The 15666-nt window shown below is 44.0% G+C and overlaps 1 protein-coding gene across 1 annotated transcript in view; it reads right to left on the reverse strand.

Annotated features, from left to right (window-relative positions):
• Window positions 1–308: 308 nt before the first annotated feature.
• Rab31 (RAB31, member RAS oncogene family) overlaps window positions 309–15666 on the reverse strand; it is a 120699-nt gene continuing 105341 nt past the window's right edge. The window contains exon 7 of the mRNA XM_048363108.1: window positions 309–539. Coding sequence (XP_048219065.1) covers window positions 442–539 — 98 coding nt within the window. The 3' untranslated portion in view covers window positions 309–441. The remainder of the gene's footprint in view (window positions 540–15666) is intronic.

The raw sequence follows: 15666 nt of genomic DNA on the forward strand, positions 1-15666 counted from the left end.
CCGATTTTGGAAAAGTAATAAAGGCTTTTTTCCAAAGCCAGATGGAAACTTGCCTTCTGCACTGATACTTCCTTGGGGCGATGGCTGGCCATGTAACGAAGGCCCTGGAGAAATGATTGAACCTGGCTACACTGGTGACACAGAGTCAGAGGAAAATTCTACTGTCAGATTCGTGTATAAACTTGAAAATTTTTTCTAAGATTTTTAATAAAAGCAACGATACCTATTACCTAATAAGTCTGATCATACTCTGGTGCATCATGGACTTGAGGCGTGTTGGGATGGTGTGGCGATGGTTGTTCTTTTCTTCCAGTTTTCTACGGTCTTTTTGTCAGGGGCATTGCCTGCTCCGCTCCCCGCAGGTCTTCCAGGAGGACGTGGGTGCCGGATCCCAGCGCAGGCTCCCTCAGCAGGTCCCGGGGTAAAGGCTCAGGCCTCTGTTCAGCAGCAGCGACGGTTGACTTGGGAGCTCTGGCTTCCAAGCTTGAGCATTCCACTGCTTCCATTTTCATGGGGGTCCAACGGTGGGATCTGGCGACCTGTAGTAAAGGGGAGACCGAAGCTGAGTTGGTTTTTCCCCAGCAACCATCGCGCACACACGCATTCACGCTGCTTCTCCACAGTGATGTCTGTGCAGAAAGGAGCTCCTCCCTCCCTTCTTTTCATTTGCTTTCCTTCCTCTGATGCCTTAAGTCAAATTCAAGGAAAAGCACCCTCAGTGTCCTGAAGATGAGGACTTGCTGGGGCTGAGCGGAGCTGCTTCCTGCTGGCCCCTCTGCCCATCCACGCATTGCTGCTGGCTGGCCGTCTCGCAGAGCCAGCCACACGTATGGCCTGGCTTCAACAGTGAGTACGCACCCTTCTCCGTGTCTCAAAATAGAAACAAGCCTGGAATTGTACTCCGCTCACCCACCCTGCCCCTGCCAGTGCACCTGCTGGCTAATGCAAGTCCTTCTCGCAGGCTTGCAGCGGAAGCAGTGTTTTCAAGTCATGCACCAGTACTCTTTGTCTTACCTTGTTTCGTGTAAAATCATCCTTTATAAATCAACAAAAAGTAAAAATCAGACATGGGAAAGGGGTAGGAAATGAGAGCTAAAGGATGTGGGTTTTCTGAGACAACCTAAGTGTTTCAAGTGGACTGTTCTGATGGTTGCACATACCTGTATCCACTAAGCCACTGAATGGAACCTTTGAAACGGGTGGAAGGCACGGTATGTGAATTTCAATTCAGCAAAGCCATATTTATTATAAAGGCAGTAGAATCTCTAAAGAGTCCTAAACAGACTCAGAGCCTCTCAAAAGACTTTCACAGATCCTAGCCTCACCTTGTCCTGTGAAATCCCCATGAAGGTCATGGTTACTGCCAGTGTATTTGTGTCATTGCTGAAGACCATGTCAGTAATGAGGGGGACTTAGCTGTCCCCTGGTCGGGTAGTTAGGGAAAAGTGGGTGGGACAAAAGTGAGCATGACATTGTCACAGAATGTGTCTCTGGTTCCTTCCATGAGAGGCAGGGAAGGGGACAGTCCTCCTTCCGTGCTCACGAAGAGGCCTCACCCAAGCAGGGGACCCAGCTCAAAGAAAACTTCCACACTCCAGCTCTGAGGTGAGGAAAGCAACAAGAGATCTCCCGGGATACGTGGCCATGACTCAACCAACGAAACAAAAAACTTTCAGGGGGCTGGAGGCTGAGGGAAAGGGGACAGTGTATTGGCTGGTCTAGATGGGCTCCGATCTTTGGGGCCCCTCTGGTCAAAGAGTCCTCCTCAATGTTTCTTGTTAACTGTCAAATTAACTTTCCCTGCTTTAAAATTTTTCCTGCCCTTAATTCTTTAATTGGCAGAGAAAAAGAACCTACCCCTAGACTCTATGAGTCATCAATGGTTTAGGTGGGTCTGAATAGAACCCCACTTGATTGTCAGGGCTTCCAACGCCTCTGTTCTTCACGGTCCCACATGTGCTCGCTCTTCTTTTCTAACACCCTTGGAAACATGTGAAGCATTAGCTTTAAAATGAGGATTTAGGGCTGGGAATATGGCTTAGTGGTAGAGTGCTTGCCTAGCATGCACAAAGCCCTGGGTTCGATTCCTCAGCACCACATATATATAGAAAATGGCCAGAGGTGGCACTGTGGCTCAAGTGGCAGAGTGCTAGCCTTGAGCAAAAAGAAGCCAGGGACAGTGCTCAGGCCCTGAGTCCAAGCCCCAGGACAGGGGAAAATATTATCTAAAAAAGCTGATTATATGTTAGTTTACTGAGTTCCCAGTAATTAGAAGTTTAGGGAAATTGGTTCCAAAGACAAAGTCTTCAGTGTAAGCAGATGCTATCGGAAGACCACCTGCAGAGACCAAAGACTCTATCTATCCTTCCAGGCACTGGTAGGTTACAGCTGTAAGTCTAGCTACGCAGGAAGTTGAGATCTGAGGATGGTGGTTCAAAACTAGCCCAGGTAGGAAAGTCTATAAGACTCTCATGTCCAATTAACCATCAAAAAACTGAAAGTGGAGTAGTGGTTCAAGTGGCAGAGAACTAGCCTTGAGCAAAGGAGCTCAGGGACAGCACCTAGGCGCTGAGTTCAAGACCCAGGGCCAGCATGTGCGCACGCATGCTCACGTATGCTCACGTGCACATGCGCACACACGATCTTAGACAAAGTTTCTTTGCAGAAGAAGTGGCAAGAGGTAATTTCTGAGGCCAATGCAGGTGTGGACACACAGCAAAGCTCAAGCACAAAGATTTCCTTCGTGGGCATTTAGTTAAAAGTGAATTGTAGTGTTACCTCTGAGCACTAAGCATACTGAAAGTTTGTAAATTTCATTGGTTATTGCTTCTGCCATCTTGTGGAGCCAATAAAGTGGTACAAAGCTATTCAGGCATTCTCAAAACAGCTTGATCCATTCTCAGAAACAAACAGCAGAGTAAATATGCATTTCACTCCTCTGGACATGCTGCTTAGTAGGCATAACCAAAGGGAAGTGGATGCAAGGCCTCTTCGAAGCAGTAAACAGAAGAGGAAGTCCCCTTGGTGGTCAGCATGGTAGACTCATCCCAATCACAAGATGCTATTACAGCTCTCTTCTCAGGAGCAAGTCCTGTGCTCTCATGGAGGACAGCACCAAGCTACACCCTTGTTAACACTCCTCGAGGTGCAGCACCAGGGCTCACACCCAATCCTAGCTACTCAGGAGGCTGAGATCCGAGGGTCACAGTTCAAAGCCAGTCCAGGAAGACAAGTCCGTGAGGTTCTGATCTTAGCTAGCAAAAAGCTGGAAGCAGAGCTGTGGCCTAAGTGGTAGAGTACCAGCCCTCAGTGAAAAAGGTACCGGATAGTGCCCAGGCCTAAATGCAAGCCCCAGTACCAGCTCAAAAATCAAAGCAACGAAAACCACCAGTTCTTGAAGTGCCCCCTGAGAGTGTTAAGCACAAAACACCAAGTTTAGCTTGTGTGACAGGAAGATTTTTGAGGGAAATTATAATTTTGATTACTACAAGCTGTTTTACTACTTAATGTAAAAAAAAAACAACAAGAACTGTTTGCATAAGGAGTTAAAATTTTGGTGTTGTAGCACTAACAAAACTAACATGCTATGTTAAGGTTGGCTTTGTGCTATTTTAATGTGAACTTCAGCTAGCAAAACAGCACCGGCCTTTCAACACTGATTTACACAATTTACATGCCTGTGTGCCTGAAACATAGACAAAGAATGTGCGTCCATTAAAGTGACAGAGGCGTTCTGAAAATCTAGAAAGAGAAGCATCACAAGCAAATCAGAAGCCAGGAGCTGGTGGCTCACACCTGTAATCCTAGCTACACAAGAGGTGGAGGAGGGAGGGCAGGTGGGAAGGGGAAGATGAGGGAGGAGTGAGTGAACTGAAGACTCTGGACACTTAGACAGACTTATTACATTATAACCCCCTTGTACAGCCTTTTTTTTTTTTTTGCCAGTCCTGGGCTTGGACTCAGGGCCTGAGCACTGTCCCTGGCTTCTTTTTGCTCAAGGCTAGCACTCTGCCACTTGAGCCATAGCACCACTTCTGGCCATTTTCTATATATGTGGTGCTGGGGAATCGAACCCAGGGCTTCATGTATACAAGACAAGCACTCTTGCCACTAGGCCATATTCCCAGCCCTTGTACAGCCTTTTTTAAAAAAATTATTTATTAATTGAACACAAATTTTTTGACAAGGTGTTGTGCAAAATGGCTTGTACAGCCTTTTGAAGCTCAGAACAAAAGTTTTTTTTTAAAGAAAACTTATAAATTGTTTACTTTTAGAACTTTCCATTTCATATTTTTAGACTAGAGCTGTCTGCCAGTAACTGAACCATAGAGAAGAGGCAACTGCTGGACTTCTCAGAGGCAGAATGACTGGAATTTCCTCAGACTTTATTTTTCTCCTTGAGTAGGGGGCGTTTTGAGATTTAAGAATCACATGCTCCAAGTAAATAAACCCGGACCTGTTACTTAAAGTCTCCAAGCCTTCTTTTCCTCACCAATGTAAAGAACATAAGAAAGAGCCAGGTGGTGGTAGCTCACACCTGTAATCCTAGCTAGCTCAGGAGAATAAGATCAAAGGATTGTGTTTCAAAGTCAGCCCAGGCAGAAAAGTGTGAGAGCCGCTTATCTCCAATTAACTGTGAACAAGCCGGAAGCAGAGCTGTGATTCAAGCTGTACAGCACCAGCCTTGAGTGAAAAACCCAAGCAAGAGCTTGATGCCTTGAATTCACTGGCAGGAGAGAAGAGAGAGGGAAGAGGAGGGAGGGAGAAAGGGAGGGAGGGAGGGAGAAAGGGAGGGAGGGATGGAGGACTCCAAATACCTCAACAACCCTCCCCTGTATGAATTATGGATGACAGGTCCCAGGCAGAGATTCTGGGCAGGGCTCACTGATCTTTGCAGGGAAAGAAATGGCTCTAGGGCTTCAAGGCCAAGGTTATGGCCAATTCTCAAGGTTCATCTAGTAGAGGGAGGGGGACTCACACTGCTAATCTGCAAAATGGTTTGTCTAGGGTGAGTCACCCCATTCCAGCTTGACATAGAGTGAGAAGACAGGAAACACTGCAGAGGGAGTGCCGGGAAAGGGAGGAGGAAGCAAAAGCCAACAGGGCTGGGAGAACAGAATGCCAACTTCAGCTCTGTGGCCTAAGGTATTTAGGACTTACCCAAAGCTTAACTGGACTGGTTCAGAAGTGGGCCACGTGGGATTTTGCATCTGGGAGCCCTGCACAGTCAGTTGGGTTTGTTGTTTTATTGTTTGTTAGGGGTGGTTTTTTTTTGCCAGTCCTGGGGCTTGACCTCAGGGCCTGAGCACTGTCCCTGGCTTCTTTTTGCTCAAGGCTAGCACTCTGCCACTTGACCCAAGGCCCCAGTTCTAGCTTTTTCTGTATATATGGTGCTGAGGAATGGAACCCAGGGCTGCATGTATGCAAGGCGAGCACTACCACTAGGCCACATTCCCAGCCCACTTAGTCAATTTTATTTACCCGGGCCCAGGGTTGGGCAAAAACACAGACAATGAAAAGCATCCTCCCAATGTCTGTACTCTTTCGAAATGTCCTCCAAGCATACAACTTCCATAACAAGTTGTTCTTGAACATTCTAGGCCAGAATGTTTATTTTAATAAGGTTTGGGTTGCGTAAAATTCTGTTGAAGAGGCTTTTTAAAAGTTCCATATTCTTGACAGTGGATAGTCCTGAGGAACAGCAGATTTTATAAATGCTTCCTTAGGAATGCATCACGTGAAAAAAATTCAAACCTATACATCTTACCAGAGGCTGTAATGTGTTCGCACACAAGAATAAAACAGCATGCTTCCTACAGCTGTAGTCTGGGTGGCCCAGCCGCCACTTCCTGCTCCCACTCTGTTTCCCTGGAACCGCTCTGCTATTTGAGTCAGCCCCTCGTTCCGTTCCAGTCTCCTTCCGTGGTAGTGCTGCTAGTGGATGTTGTATGACTTCATTCTTTTGTTTTGTCTTTTGCCAGTCCTGGGGCTTGGACCTCAGGGCCTGAGCACTGTCCCTGGCTTCTTTGTGCTCAAGGCTAGCACTCTGCCACTTGAGCCACAGCACCACTTCTGGCTTTTTCTATATATGTGGTGCTGAGGAATCGAACCCAGGGCTTCATGTATACGAGGCAAGCACTTTACCACTACGCCATATTCCTAGCCCCTCATTCTTTTTTTTTTAATTATGAGATTATATGAGGAATAAGATTTCCTTTTCCCATTTTAATATTTACTTAAGTATTTTTGCTTGCAGTGGGACTTCAACTTAGGGCCTTGCACTCTTGCTTAGCCTTTTCTCTACTCAAGGCTAGAGCTCTAACCATCGAGCCACACCTCTACTTCCTGTGATGTCCATTCCTGATCCTGATTTTTCTGAATCATGCAGACTAGTACACTGGTCAGGTTTGCTAGAGTTTGGCAGGAATTATGCTTAATAATGACAGCCAGGCCTCTATACTTAAGAGTGAAGGGACTCTGTACAACACTGCACAGAAGTCACCCTACAATTGCAGAAACATAAGACAATATTAGAGGACTTGAACATTAAGAATAGAGTCTTGCTGGGCACTGGTGGTTCATGCCTGTAATCCTGGCTACTGAGGAGGCTGAGATCTGAGGATCATGGATCAAAGCCAGCACGGGCAGCAAAGGCTGTGAGACTCTTATCTCTAGTTAACCACCAGAAAACCGGAAGTGGCACTGTAGTGCAAGTGGTAGAGCACCAGTCTTGAGCTGAAGAGCTTAGGGACAGCACCCAGGCCCAGAAGTCACACCAGTGACCAACCAAAAAAAAAAAAAAAAGAAGAAGAAGAAGTCATTAAGCCTAACTGAGCACTCATGTCTCACATCTGTAATCCTAGCAACTCAAAAGACTGAGATCTGAGGATTGCAATTCAAAGCCAGCCCAGGCTGAAAAGTTTATGTGATTCTTATCCCCAACTAATCACCAAAAAGCTAAATGTGATGCTGTGGTTCAAGTAATAAAGTACCAGCCTTGAGCAAAAGAAGCCAAGTGAGAGGGTGCAGCTCTGCGTTCAAGGCCCCGTGCTGACACAAGAACAAAAAAGTGCATAGTCTAGGGAGCTAAGGGATTCCCACAATACTAACAAAGGAAGTAAGGGAAGGTAACCATTTGGCTATCAACCTGAAATGCCAATTGCTTAAATGGGAAGAACTCTAAAATTCATGAAGCTTTTTATCACTCAAAGGTATCTTTCCATGTCTTCTTTTTTTAAGTAGTAGACTTTGTTTGTAATTAATTTTAGTTTTAGTTTCTGTGGCACAGAGGAAATGAATCCAGGGCCTTGAGCGTGCTAGGCAAACGCTCTACAACTAAGCCACATCCCCAGCCATAGGCTTTGTAAAGTTTATTTATTTATTTTTAAAACTTTAAAAGTTAATTTTTTGTTCACAAAACATGAGTGAAAACAAATCAGCTGTATATATGTTTCCTTATATCCAATGTCCTATGTTTGTAACAACTTTCATCAGCACAAAATGTTTGTCACAATTGATAGGCCTGGAGGTGAGGCTAGAGGTATAACACCTGCCTAACGAGTAGGAGGCCAAGTTTAAACCCAGTATCATTTCTGCTAGGCCTTGTGGTATGTGGCTGTAGTCACAGCGCTTGGAAGGCTGAGGCAGGTGGATTGCCTGAGCTCAAGATCTGGACTAGCTTAGGTAACAAAAGGAATACCATCTCTAGAAGATAGACACACAGACAGACACATAGATAGATGGTAGACAGGTAGATAGACAGATGATAGATAGATAGATAGATACTTTTGCTCTTGAAAAGGTAAGTCTGGGAAAAGTATTTGAAAACAGATATCTGATTCAAAAATATAGTCTTCAGAGTTAAAAGATAGGATGTAAAGCAGCCCAGTGAAAAATGGCTTAATTTGAACAGACACTTTACTAAATCATATGGATTGCAAAGAAGCCCATGAAAAAGCATTCAACATCACTGGCCCTCAGGAAAGTGCAAACTAAAACTTCAATACAACTCCAGTATATTTTGATTAGAATAGTTAGCATTTATGAATCGACTGTACCAAGTACTGGGCAAGTACACGGGGTCAAGTAGAGCTCTCATACATTCAAGGTGGTGATACGAAATGGAGAGGACTAGAGCACACTTTGGCCACCATCCAAGCCAGAAAACAACCCATAGTCCAAGTGAACAGATTAACAAATGGTGGCTTACACATACTGAAGTGCCAGACTTTGAAGTCAGGCCCCACTTTACCGCGCGAACCCCACTTTACCACGTGAACCTGAAAATAAGCAGGCCCTGTGAGCAAACCCAGGACAAGCTTATTAGGGCCCAGCTGGTCGAGAACTCTAATGAGTGGGAATACTTAACTCTAACTGCCCCTAGAATACCTCGAGCCCTGAGCCAATCAGATTTGTACCCGTAATCTTGCTTGCTTAAACACCTGATTGCTGCAACTTTGTCTTTTGCCTTTATAAGCCCTGTGCAATCGCAGCTCGGGGCTTCCTCCTAACCTCCGCTGTGTCAGTGGGTAGGACGAGGCCTGAGTTGCAGCTCGCTTACATAAAGCCTTGCCTTGCTTTTGCATTTCGGAATGTCTGAGTCTCGGTGGTCTTCTTGGTGGTGGTTTCCCGACTTGGCACAACAATACAATGGCATATTCCTCATAGGAGAAAAAAAAAGGTACTCAGAAAAATCCATATTGTGTTAAAACTCTGCAAGAACTTTTATTTTGTACTGGGGTTTGAACTCCAGGCCTTGTGCTTGTTAAGCTAGTCTTCTACTATTTGAGCCACAACTGCTACGCCTAACCCAACTTCTTGAATAGGAAATTGCATGTAGGAAAAAGATGGAAAGATAATTTATTGCTTAAGCTAAGAAATCATAATTAGTTATAACATGCAGAACTTACTTGCATCCTGAATTTTTTTTTTTTTTGGCCAGTCTTAGGGCTTGAACTCAGAGCCTGAGCACTGTCCCTGGCTTCTTTTTGCTCAAGGCTAGCACTCTACTGCTTGAGCCACAGAGCCCACTTCAGGCTTTTCTATGTATACAGTGCTGAGGAATCGAACCCAGGGCTTCATACATGCTAGGCAAACACTCTACCGCTAAGCTACATTAGCAGCCTACATCCTGATTTTTTTAAAAAGTGGAATATGCAGTCAAACCATTTGTGATAATTATGAGCAATCTGGAAATTTGTCCTCTAACTGGTCAATTTCAATATTTGGTAATCATTTATGTTTTATAATCTTAAGTAATTAATAGGACAATGTAAGTAATGGTTATTAATATGATCATGTAATTGCCATTGTATAAAATATAGATTGAAAATACTTACAGATGAAACTATCTGATGACTTACTCTTTTCAAAATAAAACAGAGACTGATGGGTATGGGCTCACTGCACAGTCTAGTACTCAGCTTACCTAACAGCCACTTTTAACAATCTAACCCACGACCTTCCAAGAAGAAGAATTTTGGAAGGATCAATTATTTATTATTATAGATATCCCATGGTTTGTATTACAGGAACCCAAGATCTTATATAAACTGCTCTGTAACTGGTTCCACAGCCACGATTTTTTAAAGTCAACAATTATGCATTTCCGTTATTGTGATGATGATGATGGTGATGATGATGATGATGATGATGATGATGTGAATGAGTCCTGGGGCTTGACCTCAGGGCCTCACGCCCTCCCTTAGCTTGTCCTCTCAACCCTAGAGCTCTTCTTCTTGAGCTACAGCTCCACTTCTGACTTTTTGTTGGTTAATTGGAGATAGAATCTCACAGGCTTTTCTTCCTGGGATGGCTTTGAACCATAATCCTCAGATGTCAGCCTCCTGGGACAAGGATTACAGGTGTTGAGCCACAGCACCCAGCTTGCTCCATTATCTAGTTCTTGGGCTTCAACTCAGGGCCTGGGTGCTGTCCCTGAGCTCTTTTGTTCAAAGCTAGTGTTTCACCAGTAGCCCTAGCTCCATTGTTCGCTGTTTGTTGTTGTTTTTTTCTTGTCCAGCATGGCTTTGAACAATGATCCTCTTGTCTTAGCCTCCTAAGTAGCTAGGACCCCAGGCAGAAGCCACTGGTACTGAGCTTCTCCCACACCATTTGTTTCCCAACTATTGGACAGTTAGTCATTTCTTGTTTTCCACAACCATGACTAATGTTAGCATAAGCCACGAAGGCACGATAGACTCACAAGTGAGAGCACATACTCAAGCCAAGTGCTCATCTTCTTGTATTGGCCCTAGTGACAGCCTCCCCAGTCTCCTTTTTTCCATCCGTGAAATAGGGAGGGCGGAACTGCTTATTTCATAGGATGGCTGGTGCAACAATCCTCATGGCTAGAATGAGCGCTCTGTAAGTGTTAAACATCCTTGTTATAGTCTGTCTTCTGTATCTACCCCTTCCTTAGACTTTGAAACATGGTTGGTTGAATTTGTAGATGAAGAATGTAGTTAGGATTACTTTGCTTCTGTCTGTTCTGAACACATACAGAATCTTTGTTGCCATTGTTTCCTAACCAATACAGTATAGCAACTGTTTTTTTCTTCCTTTTTTTTTTTTTGGCCAGTCCTGGGGGCTTGGACTCAGGGCCTGAGCACTGTTCCTGCCTTCTTTTTGCTCAAGGCGAACATTCTATCACTTGAGCCACAGCGCTACTTCTGACTTTTTCTGTTTATGTGGTACTGAGGAATCGAACCTAGGGCTTCATGTATGCGAGGTAAGTACCACTAGGCCATATTCCCAGCCCCGTAACTGCCCCGTAATGGCATTTTATAGAAGGGGTTCTGGAACCAATCCTCCATGGATGCCAAGGAACAACTATGCTGTGTTTTGCACACCTGATCAGACACTTTAAAGAGCTGCTCGGGTAAAAGAAAGGCTTGTTTGGAGCTTTAGGTATCAAATTTGTTCAAAGTCTGCAATGACCTCTTTTCACAGATATCTCCTGGGATTGTATTTGCTGAACAACCCTTTTTGGCATTGAGAGGAGTGAGTAGCCAGTCTCTGACTTTTCCTTGCTCCTTAATCTGTTAGACAGCTTGCTTCACTATTATAAAACCGTCACTTTTTTATTTGCATTTATACTTTTTTTTAGTATGTGATAAACCCCAGTAACCCTGAGAATTACAAAAATCCGGTGGGCTGGGAATAGCAACTCGCTGCTTGAAGTGAAGTTGTGACTGTACAGTTGTGAAGTACAGTTGCGACACTTATAGCTCTTGGCTTCTTATCTGTCATATTAATACTTTATTCTTCTAAAGCAAAATGCTTGAGTTTCAAATTGCACTGACTTACTTTCTCCTCTCTCTCCCTCCCCCATCTCATCCAGTACTGTTCTTTAATAAGAGACAAATAAAAGCTCTAATCTGAGGCCTGCAAGATATACAAGTATAATTTTTAGGAGAAAGCCTTTTATTTCTCTATGATCAACAATGAATTCAAAAGCACAAAGGCAAATTTGGCTGGATTTACCTCAATGCAGTTTTGCGAAGCCTGAAGCCCCACCTTAAGTAGAACCAATTAATTAAATTTCACAAACTAAAACTTAGGTTGCCACAATCCAGAATCCCATAGATGAGGCTCAAAATTACCCCAGTCCTAGAGAGCCATGCCAACGGCAACATTCCCCACTTCAGGAGACAGAGCCCTTGGGGTAAGGAAGTCTGGGCACCAGTCTGGTCCCCGGTCCCCTGTATTCAATATGCTCCCAATACTAGGTAGGTAGTGTCCTCAGTCCCCCCAGATTTTGAAATCCTACTTCCTTCCCCAAGTGCCAAACTCCTCTCATGCCTGTCACATCCAATCAACCAAGCCTTAGCCAGACTCTTCTTCTGAAGGACTGACCACTTTGCAAATGTTCAGTTGTATGTGTAGGTCACATTCCTGCTTAAAATACAAGAAGGACTTAAACTACATCAAGAACACTACCCTCCCTTCCCATTACATGACTCTACAAGATCAAGCACAGCCTCCAGCCTCCATCTCCCGTGGTCTCCAAGAACTTTATCCTTTCACACCTAGGGGACTTCATTCTTGAAGTTTCTGGAAGCTCTTCTGGAGCTCTTTGCCTCATCTGCCTTCTCTCGCTTTCCAGCCCCAGCTTGTGAACATATCCTAGGGGACCTGGTTTCGGTTCAAAGGCTTTATTGGTCACACTCTCTTACGGCCCACACTCTGATTTCACGGTATTCATTACAACATACATGCATGCAGCTATATGACTCCGTTGCCTACAGCTATTGTTGTGCCAAGCCGCGAGACGACCCCCAAGAAGACCACCGAGACTCAGACATTCCGAAATGCAAAAGCAAGGCAAGGCTTTATTTAAGCGAGCTGCAACTCGGGCCTCGTCCTACCCACCGACACAGCCGAGGTTAGGAGGGAGCCCCGAGCTACGATTACACAGGGCTTATAAAGGCAAAAAACAAAGTTACAACAATCAGGTGTTCAAGCAAGCAAGATTAGGACACAGGTACAAATCTGATTGGCTCAGGGTTCGAGGCATTCTAGGGGTGGTCAGAGTTAAGCATTCCCAGCGGTTAGAGTTCTAGACCGACTGGGCCCTAATGGGCTTGTCCTGGGTCTGCTCACAGGGCCTGCTTATCTCAGGTTCATGTGATAAAGTGGGGTTCACGTGGTAAAGTGGGGCCTGACTTCAAAGTCTGGCACTTCACTATTCCTAGGGTCTAGCATGGCATCGAATGCATACAATATGGCAGTATGCATGTGCAGACGAATGAATCAAGGGAAATTTCTACATTCTATTAGTGTTATTCAACCTTAAGTCCCCAAAGAAAGATGACTACAACATTTCACTTGATCTAATGAACCCATGAAAATATCACCTAGACATTAGGAGATGAGGAATAAAATTCAGGTTCACACCATGAGATTAGCTCTTTACCATTAACCAATCTGAGCTTTACTGGAGAAAGTAAAAGATAGACCTACTGGTCCCTGAGAACTCGCAATTTCCCTAGGGTGGACAGAGGGAAACAGAGACAGGTCTTGTATAGAATTGCACAGAAAAATCACAATAATATAATAATAATCTATGTATATATGTGAAAAGGAAACCAGGTAACTTGAGGCGATGGGGGAGAACCATGGAAGGTGTGACATGGATCAAGATACATTGTAAGATGTATTGAATTGTACAACTACTTAAGAAAACTCTTTTTTTGCCAGTCCTGGGGCTTGGACTGGGTTATCACTCTACCACTTGAGCAACAGCGCCACTTCCGGCTTTTTTGTTTGTTTGTTTTTTAATGAGGAATCTAACCCAGGGGTTCATGCATGTTAGGCAAGCATTCTTCCACTAAACCACATTCCTAGCCCTTGAAGATATTTTTTTTTAATGCACAGAAAAGAAATAGTCCCCTGCGGCAGGATAATGTTAGTCCAAAAGTGTGACTTAGTTGAGTGCCTGCCAGAGAGAAAGGTTTTGCATGAGGCTGTACTGTACCACCTGGGACAGAGCAACAGCAAAAGCATTCACAAAGAAGTCCCAGTCTTCATATAAATGCAATATTTTGGCAAACAATATGTAGTTAGAAAATGTTGGGGCTGGGGATATGGCCTAGTGGCAAAAGTGCTTGCCTCGTATACATGAGGCCCTGGGTTCAATTCCCCAGCACCACATATACAGAAAACGGCCAGAAGTGGCGCTGTGGCTCAAGTGGCAGAGTGCTAGCCTTGAGCAAAAAGAAGTCAGGGACAGTGCTCAGGCCCTGAGTCCAAGGCCCAGGACTGGCAAAAAAAAAAAAAAAAGACATTCATCTTCTGAGTTATGAGCATATGGGGAATATAAGAGCGGCACTGGTCTCTTCGTCTAAGTTGAAATAATTTTGTTCAAGCAAACCTGTTTTGAAGGCTTTTGTTTTCATGACTTGGTCTTGATTTTGTAATGCATCTTTTCTCCCGGGCATATCTGTCCCTGGAACACTGCTTTGGGAAGCAGAGGTGTCTGTGATCTAGTCTAGCTCTATTTTTAAACTCAGGGAGGAGCATATGTAATACAAGTAGAAGCAGGGAAACAAAATAAATGAAAAGTCTATTGCATTATAGTCAGGTGTACTTGGAATTGTTTTAAATTAACCTGTAATTGGGCTACAAAACACACTGTAAAGAAATTCTCCTGAAGCAATTAAGAGCCAAAGGAACAAAACTTACATAAAAAAGAGAAAGAGAGCTAGAGAGAGGGGGCAGGGAGAGAGATAGAGAAGAGAGGAGGAAGAGAGATAGTTGGATAGACAAGATAGATGGATGCATGGATAAGACAGATAGAAACATATGGATATATAGATAGAAATAGTTGTGTGGAGCTAGAGATAGATGAAGGGAGATCAATAAAGGTAGATCCATGGATAGAGATGAATAAAGACTGAGATAGGCAATAGACAGATAGTGATGGATAGACGGATAGAAAGATTGACATGTACAGAGATTCTGCCATAAGCTATGCATCCTGCAAGACTTCTTGAACTAAAGTATAACAACAGAGAGACAAACAGTTGTTTATTTGATATGAAGATGAGATGATAGGTTTCCTAAGGTCTACATAGGAATAACTTTGAAGCCATGATTATATCATGCTTTAAACAAAACACTTTTTCCCTCGGCAATGCAAATCACCAGGATCTGGGGAATACATTAATTCAGAATCTTCATCACTGGGAGCCACAGGACTCAGGAGAAAGGCTATATACTGGCTGAACCACACAGATTGATCTTTCAGGTTAAGATACAAATCTTTGATGCCTAGCTTGTTGTTCCTTGTTTGATTTTTATTTATATTTAATCATTTATTGGCAGTACTAGAGTTTGACCTGAGGGCTACCCACTTGCTAGGCAGGCACTCTATTGCCACACCTCTAGCCTGTTTTCCTTTAGTTATTTTTTAATTTTTCAAGTTTTATTGTTATTATTAAGGTGATATACAGAAGGGTTACAGGGCTGGGAATATGGCCTAGTGGCAAGAGTGCTTGCCTCGTATACATGAAACCCTGGGTTCGATTCCTCAGCACCACATATACAGAAAATGGCCAGAAGTGGCGCTGTGGCTCAAGTGGTAGAGTGCTAGCCTTGAGCAAAAAAGAAGCCAGGGACAGTGCTCAGGCCCTGAGTTCACGGCCCAGGACTGGCCAAAAAAAAAAAAAAGAAAAGAAATAAAGAAAAAGAAAAAAGAAAAAAAAAAAGAGAAGGGTTACAGTTACATAAGTCACTTTTTTTGGCGGGGGGGGGGGGATAATGTCACCCTTCCCTCTCTCTCCTTGTTTTTTTTTTTTTTCTTTTTTGCCAGTCCTGGGGCTTGAACTCAGGGCCTAAGCACTGTCCCTGGCTTCCTTTTGATCAAGGCTAGCATTCTGCCACTTGAGTCACAGCCCCACTTCCAGCCTTTTCTTTCTGTTTAGGTGGTGCTAAGGAATCAAACCCAGGGCTTCATGCATGCTAGGCAAGCACTCTACCGCTAAGCCACACTCCAGCCCATTTTTTTTTAATAATTTTAATAATAAACTTTCATCTATCTCGGGAAAATCTTAAGGTGAATTGAAGGCACACAAAGAACTGAGCTCCCTTGGCTAATCTTTCCTGTTGGGTCCAGAGTTCATGCTGGAGAATGGGCCTTACAAAATGCAAGGAGCTATACAAACA

This window comes from Perognathus longimembris, chromosome 15 (genome assembly GCF_023159225.1).
Source record: "Perognathus longimembris pacificus isolate PPM17 chromosome 15, ASM2315922v1, whole genome shotgun sequence".
In the NCBI taxonomy this organism is placed as follows: Eukaryota; Metazoa; Chordata; class Mammalia; order Rodentia; family Heteromyidae; genus Perognathus; species Perognathus longimembris.